Source organism: Dipteris shenzhenensis, chromosome 11, assembly GCF_047967505.1.
Source record: "Dipteris shenzhenensis isolate YYH24624 ecotype China chromosome 11, Dip_SZ_1.0, whole genome shotgun sequence".
NCBI lineage: Eukaryota > Viridiplantae > Streptophyta > Polypodiopsida > Gleicheniales > Dipteridaceae > Dipteris > Dipteris shenzhenensis.
In genome coordinates, this window is record NC_141606.1 from 3,885,055 (window position 1) to 3,892,601 (window position 7,547).

The 7,547-nt window shown below is 46.2% G+C and overlaps 1 protein-coding gene across 1 annotated transcript; it reads right to left on the minus strand.

Moving 5' to 3' along the window:
• Window positions 1-4,078: 4,078 nt before the first annotated feature.
• On the minus strand, window positions 4,079-6,661 carry LOC147896504 (pentatricopeptide repeat-containing protein At4g13650-like). The gene has a single exon (XM_087381772.1). The coding sequence runs from the start codon at window positions 6,264-6,266 to the stop codon at window positions 4,200-4,202; it is 2,067 nt and encodes a 688-aa protein (XP_087237898.1). The 5' UTR covers window positions 6,267-6,661; the 3' UTR covers window positions 4,079-4,199.
• Window positions 6,662-7,547: the final 886 nt, after the last annotated feature.

Here is a 7,547-nt window from a genome sequence, read left to right on the forward strand (position 1 = left end):
CATGGGAGAAGCAATATAAAATAGGTGGAGATAGATATTATATTGAGTTATTCCCTCCATATGGGATAGGCCCATGTGGGGGAGGTATAGAAGGACCAAGAGAGCTAGTTAAATAATGGGGAAAGTAGGATGAGGTGGCAAGATTCCTTGTGCCAACCCTCCACTTGTCCTCCTAGAGGTTTGAACCTAGGAATATGGACAACCATATGGATTCTTAGATAATTAAAAAAACAATTTAGCCACAAGTGAAGTTTAAGTCACAAAGTGGAGCCATACACTTTATCCCATATTTAGTTATAAAGGCATTCATTTATAGGTACTTACCCAACAACAGCTGTGAAGTACAACATGCTCAATTGTGGTCATGGCAAACTTTTCCCAAGATAGTTAAGCTAGTGCAAGGGCTCTCTCTCCCTCCCTCTCTTGCGTGCTCTTTGCGCGCATCCTCTCTCTCTCTCTCTCTTCTCCCCCCTGCCGCCCCCCCCCTCTCTCTCTCTCTCTATATATATATATATATATCTTCTAGCTCTTCTCTCTCTCTCTCTCTCTCTCTCTCTCTCTCTCTCCACGTGTGAGACACGTTATTTGTCGCGTCAGACTACCCATGCTTAGCTGCCACTTGGCACGTGTCATGCTGCCTTTCCGTCTGCTCAACCACGTCATCATGCATTGTGCTTTCTTCGCCACATCATCATGCACCATGCTGCGTCCACCATATCATCGCACTGCGTAGTGCTTATGGCCAGATTGTTTGCAATCCACTGCATTGTGCATCAACAGTGAGCACTGAGCAATCGTCGGGACGCGTGCGTGATGTCGGGTCCAATATTGTGATTGTCAATGGACTTCTCCCTTTGCCACGTGTCATCTACGTTGGTCCCATTTCTCACGACCGCGCCTCCGCTTTCTACACCCGCACCATGTGGCCGATCTCTCTTCTACAGTCTACGACGTTACGCGGGCCTCACCCCAGAACACAACTACAACCGTCGTGGCACATTTCTACATGTTCTCTACTCACGCGGACCCTCTCAAGCTCTCGTCGAAAGCTATAGAACCACTCCCCTCTTTCTCATCTCTCTTCTCTCTCTACAATGCATTTGCTCCACGGTTGTCAGTGCCGCGCATGTGTCACTGGCAAGGAGGTCTTGACAGTCTGCGTCTACGAGTGTGCTGGCTCAGCCACAGTCACCAAACTACACCCAAGCGCCATGTCGCTCTACTCGCACCACATCACGCCCACATCGCTATCTGTGCCATGTGGCAATCTCTGTGCCCCACGCCGTCATGAACTTCAGCTATCTGTCCTCTGCCTGCTGCCACATGCCCACAGCTCCTGAACCGCACCTCGAGCCTCCCACGACGCTCTTCTCGAGCCTCTAAATTGCACCACGTTGGTTGGGTCGGTAAACTTGCATCACGATCGAACGAAGCGTAAGCTCTAGAACTGCCGAAGCTCCTCGAAGCTCCAAATTCATCCCCGAGCCACCTTCTCCTTAAGATATATAGAGAATAGAAGATATATAAAGGTACCCAAAAAAAGGTAACGTGAGGGCCGTTAGATAACACTCGTAAGAATCAGTTTTAGGGATAGTAGCACACTTTTATATTTTGAGCAAGAGGTCCAAAATTAGACAATGGAGATCTAACGCGGATGTTAAGGCCACAATTGGATCTTTTACTTTTAATAGGGACTATTGACGATATACGCTTGAGAACTGAAAGTCAAAGGATGAATTGTTGGGAGGACCACGTGTAGCTGCTTTCAAGTTCCTCACAATGGAGCAAGATTATATGACGAAGCACCACCCCATTCGTAGCGCCAATCGTATTCGTTTAGGAGATCAGCTTCCAAGTCCAACTTTTCCATGCATAGGGTTGATTAAATACACAGGGTGGTGAAAAAACAGTTGTTACTATCAATTGGGATCCACATCACCGAGATTCAAAAATTAGCTTTTCAAACCATGTGACCAAGATAGGCGTTAAGAGCTATATGCGAAACATGTAAATAAGCTGTCAAATGTTCAGATGTACTGGCAGATCATGAAGCAAAGGCTCAAACCGGTACGACAGTGGTTGAAGCCTGTGATTGCATATTAGGATACTTCCAACTTTAGGACAGTTTAAAATCAAGGAAGACTGACACCTTCGGTTAGCTTTTCATCTTCCTTTCAGGGGCATTGCCTGCCTCTTTTATTGCAACTGTCATCTTAGATTGTGGCTTAGGTTTTAATTCATGAAATTTCTGCCCTTCTTTGTCTCAGTGCTGTTCATGAGTAATAGGTATTAGCTAGCCATCTTGGGCTTCTAATCTCCCAAGTACAAATGCTCTTTATGCCAAAGGGTTTCAATTCCAACATATCTTTTTCATTGGAAATGCAAATTTAACATACAATTTTTCCTGATGCTCTTTGTAATCTAAAGTATTAAACTTTTGTACTTTGAAGTAGAACCTTATGCCATGGCATTAGCATCTCTTGTCAGAATCTTCTATTTGTCCTTAAAACCATTTGCATGATGAATTTTTGCACATTATCTGCACTTTGAGACCTGCTTTTTGTGCTACCTGGCTCTGAGTTTTGAGACAGCCGTTCCTCCATTATCTATCATGCTGTTACTTTCTTTGTTTGATACAAAGTGCATTGTTCTTTGCAGGAGCCAGAACTCTGTTAGCCTTCATTGCTTAATCTAATGTGCACACACTATGACCATGACCATAATATCAAATGGGCCCATGACCGCCACACAATCAAACAGAGAACACATCCCTGTTGGAATGGTCACCTCCCCATCTGTGAGCCCCCAAATGAGGAGTGCATGGGGGGGGTGAACCCTAGGTGGAATGGCCTGCCACATGGACAACATCTTGGCTGTCGTGGGCAGGAGACTCAAGGTGGAGAAGGGGCTGCCACATGGGCAGCACCTCACAGGGAAAGGGCTAAAGGGGCTGCCATGTGGGCAGCACAACAGCCTGGAAGAGGCACAGCAAAGCGTGTGTGTATGGGCTGCAAACAGGCCCTGGACATGACACCACATGGCGGGTGACATCAGCAAGGGTACAGCCACTGTACGGATCAGTACGGACTGCTGCAGGGCAGTGTACAGAAGGTGTGCAGAGTGCGCCAGGGTCCGGACAAGGGCTGAGCAGAGGCGGAACAGTAGCAGCATGGAGTCGCACTGTTGCAGCAGGTATTGGGCAAGTCTATGGCCTGCAAACAGGGCTGGCAGGTGGCGGGGTAAGCAGTCCAAAGGGGCTGGGCCATGCATGTAACAAAGGGCCCTAAATAGGGCTGGAGAGGCAGCCAACCAGCCAACCATCTGGTTGGTTGGTTAGGGCTGCTACAGACCAGCCAGTCGGCCCAATTAGGGCTGGCTGGTCGGTTGGTTCTGGAGGGCCTTGTGCCCTATATAAGGAGGGCCTTTGTGCCCTAATATCTCCTCTCCGGACCAGCAGATTTACAGCAGACAGGGCTTCCTTGGGCCTTTTCCCAGGAGGTGGAGGAGACCTAAAGAGGGCTGCAGACTGAGCTAGTAAGTGCTACCTACCTAGGCTGATCTACAGGCAGTAAGGTAGAGAGAACCATTCTGGACAGAGAGTCTACAGACGCTCGAGGTGGAGCACGCGGGCTCGAGTCTAGAGATAGCCGGCAGATAGGAGAAGGATCTTGTGGTAAGGTCAGAGGACCACACCATTGGTGGGACTCTGGATCTATCTCTTTTGTATTGTGTCCATAGCTTTGGACGGAAATATATTATTTTGGTAATTTCTCTATCTGGTTGGTTCATTGTCTATTGATGAGTCTGCACATCTATTCTATGCACATTAGTTTAAGAAGTTTGTGATTCCACACCCCACACCAAACTGTGTGAGCTCCTGGGCAATTCTCTCAGTCTTCCGCTGTGCATACCCTCTGTTGGGTGATTTCTAACAATCCCCAGGCAAGAAAATCCCAATGGTACAGCGTAGAGTAATAATGATACAAGACAGAAGGACTCAGAAACCTAATGGTGTTCCCAATACCATGATTATTAGCTGTTACAAGGGAGACGACCAACTCATTGCCACAGACAATGTGCTCCCAAGGTTCCTCTTCTAGACTGCACAAGTTGATGTTGTGTGTATTTTAGTGCCTGAAAGTCAGTACAGAATGCCTTTCCGGCGCGTTGATTTCTAGCTTTGCTAATCTGCAACTATTCTACTTCTCAAGATCACCTTTCTGCAACATTTTCAGCCTGCCAGATGCAGCAAAGATGTTAGCTAACATCACGTAGGGTACTACATTGTCTGGCGCTAGTTCAAAAGCATATTTTGCAGCACACCCACCTTGCTCCACATCAAAGTGCATTCTGCAGCCACCAAGCAAGGTTGTCCAACATGTAGTGGTAGGTTGATGTGGCATGTTGTTGATTAAGTTTTCTCCCTTTTCTAACTGCCCTGCCCGCACAAGAAGATCAATCATACAGACAAAATGATCCATTGTTGGTTTCAAGCTATGATCTAGAATCATGGAAAGAAAGTAGAAACAACCCTCATCCACTAGGCCAGTATGGCTACATGCAGAAAGAATGCTAGCAAAGGTCATCTCATCTGGCATCAGGCCGTGCTTCTGCATATGTTGAAAGAGCCAAAGCGCTTCCTTGCCCTGACCGTTTTGGGCATATGCAGTAATCATGCCATTCCAGATGCCGATACTCCCCTTAAACTGCTCATCAAAAATCTTCCTTGCCTCCTCCAAGCTGCCACACTTACCATACATATGGACTAGTGCAGTCCCTATGGCCGTATCCTTTTCCAAACCATAAGCAACAACATGGGCATGCATTTGTTTACCTTCAGTTACGTCCACCTGATTGCCACAGGCAAAAATAATGCTAACCAATGTCACCTTGTTCGGTATAAAACCTTCCAACTGCATTCGGTGAAACAGGTAGAGAGCTTCATTGTTTTGCCCATCATCAGCATAACCTGTTATCATTGCAGTCCATGTAATCGAATCCCGCTCCTGCATGTTGTAAAAAACTCTCCATGCACCCTCTAAGCTGCCACACTTGACATACATGCCAACAAGAGCAGTGCCCAGTACAGCGTCTAGCTGAAAACCATTATCCAGCAGATAGTGATGCACCTGTTTGCCTTCAGCGAGGAGTGCGTGACAATTACATGCTTCAAGAATGCTGATGAATGTAACCTTGTCTGGACTCAGACCTTCTTGCCACCCACGGTGGAACAACCGGAGAGCCTCCTTGGACTGCCCATGCTCGACATAAGCTGTCATAATGACATTCCACGAGATCACATCTCGCTCGGACATTCTGTCAAAGATGGACTGTGCATCCTCCAAGCTGCCACACTTGCTGTAGAAATTCAGAATGGTGTTTCCCACTACAACATCTAACTCAAACTCAGAGCCCACAGTGCAGGCATGCATTCTTTTGCCTTCAGCAAAGATATCCAGGCTGGCACATGTAGAAAGGATTGTGACTAAGGTCACTTTATTAGGCATCACGTCTTCTAAATGCATTTGTTGGAAGACTTGTAGAGCCTCTTTGGAAAGGCCATGCTGAGTATATGCCGCAATTATGGTTGTCCATGAAACCACATTGCGTTCGTGCATTCTACAGAACATCTTCCATGCATCCAACAGGTGGCCACACTTGGCATACGTACTGACAAGAGCATTCCCTAAAGCAACGTTTGACTCAGATCCAGTGACGGTAGTGTAGACGTGGATCTGGGCAACTTCGGCCAAGCATTGACATCCATCAAGAATGCTAATAAAAGTAACTTTGTCTGGAAACAGGCCTTCAAGCAGCATTTGTTGAAATAAATGGAGGGCTTTCTTGCCCTGACGTTGCTGGGCATATGCAGTAATAATAGCCGTCCACGAGATCACATTTCGTTTATGCATGTTGTCAAACGTATCTTGTGCATACTCCAGTCCTCCACACTTACCATACATACTGACAAGGGAGGTCCCGACAAGTACTTCTGACTCAAGTTCAGTCCCCGTAATCAATGCATGTATCTGCTTGCCGTCAGGTAGGGCTGACTGGCTTGCGCATACAGGAAGTATGCTAAGGAAAGTGAATTTGTTGGGCGTCTCTCCTTCCAAACGCATTTGTTGAAACAGTTGGAACGCCTTCTTGCCCTGTCCCTGCTCTACATAGGCTCCAATCATAGCAGTCCAGGAGTACACATCCCGCTGATCCATTTTGCCAAACAATGCACGTGCATCCTCCAACGCTCCACATTTTCCATACATTTGTAAAAGAAGGTTGTTTAAATAGCTGTTTGCCTGGTGTCCTCCTTTGATAATGTGGCCGTGAACGAGCCTGCCATTTGCCAGGGATTGAGCAGTGGCACAACGCCATAGGGTAGAAGCGAAGGTGGCAGTTTCCTCCTGTATGCTGGGTTTCTTAAGGCCGTCCAAGACATCAAGACAAAGCCTATGGCACCAGTCCTTGTTCAGGTTATTAGAAGCCACGTTAATTTTCCCTTTGCTATTATTGACGCCGATCCCTGCCAGAAAATCTGCAGCTTCGTGTGTTAATCTGAACCGCTGAACCGGCTCATCTCGCCTAACTAAGCGGTAGTTCAAGTTCGAGATTCTTTGAGGCGCATATAGTACTCTACACTCTCTTACAGCAATTTCTGCTAAAGAATCAGTTTAGAATTTGAAGCTTATGAGTTGAATGCTTTGTTGTTGTTGTTTTTGGGCGTGGGCGGTGGTCTCTGTTCTTTATGCTTCAGGTGCAATCCCTTTTTCCTGCTTGCACCCCTTTTTCCTGCTTTAGATTGCAATCCTCCTGTTGTTGAGGGGCGGGCAGGCGGAAACGAGGTCTCTCCTTTATGCTTCAAGTGCAATCCTTTTTCCTCCTACAATTTGGTACTCTTTTTCATGTGCGTTTCCCATAAGGTTTGTTGCATTTCCCTGTGAACAAGGAAGGGAAGAAGGGGGGCAAGGAGTGGATGGAGAGGCTGGACGTGAGCATGGTGAATGGGAAGGGAACCAAGACGTAGTAGCAGACAAGGACAGAGATACTCCTTGTATTCAACAGAATGCATAATGGAGATCAGCCACCAAGAGTACTCTCTTTCAATCGTAGAAAGTTGGATGATCTAAAGCCAAGTATGAAGCATACATTGAACTAGGGTACGGTACACTGCCAAAGGGGAATGAATGAAGAGAGTGATCTACAATATGTTGGTTATAAATTAAAGATGAAGAAAGGATTACAGGTCAAATAAACTAAGTTGACAATAGCAGTCCCGACCAAATGGCGTATGTGTTTAAGTGTTCCCTTCTTGCGAACACCACGGCACACAAATAGAAAAAAGAAGAATTTAAAATATGCAAAAGCAAAAGAAAACACAGAACATGAAATGGAAAACATATATATATATATATATATATATGTATGTATGTATGTATGTATGTATGTATGTATGTATGTGTGTATGTATGTATGTAACCACACATAGTGTGGGCGAGGAGGCGGCACGCTTCCTTTCCCAAATAGTTATAATCCGAGAGAACGAGTTG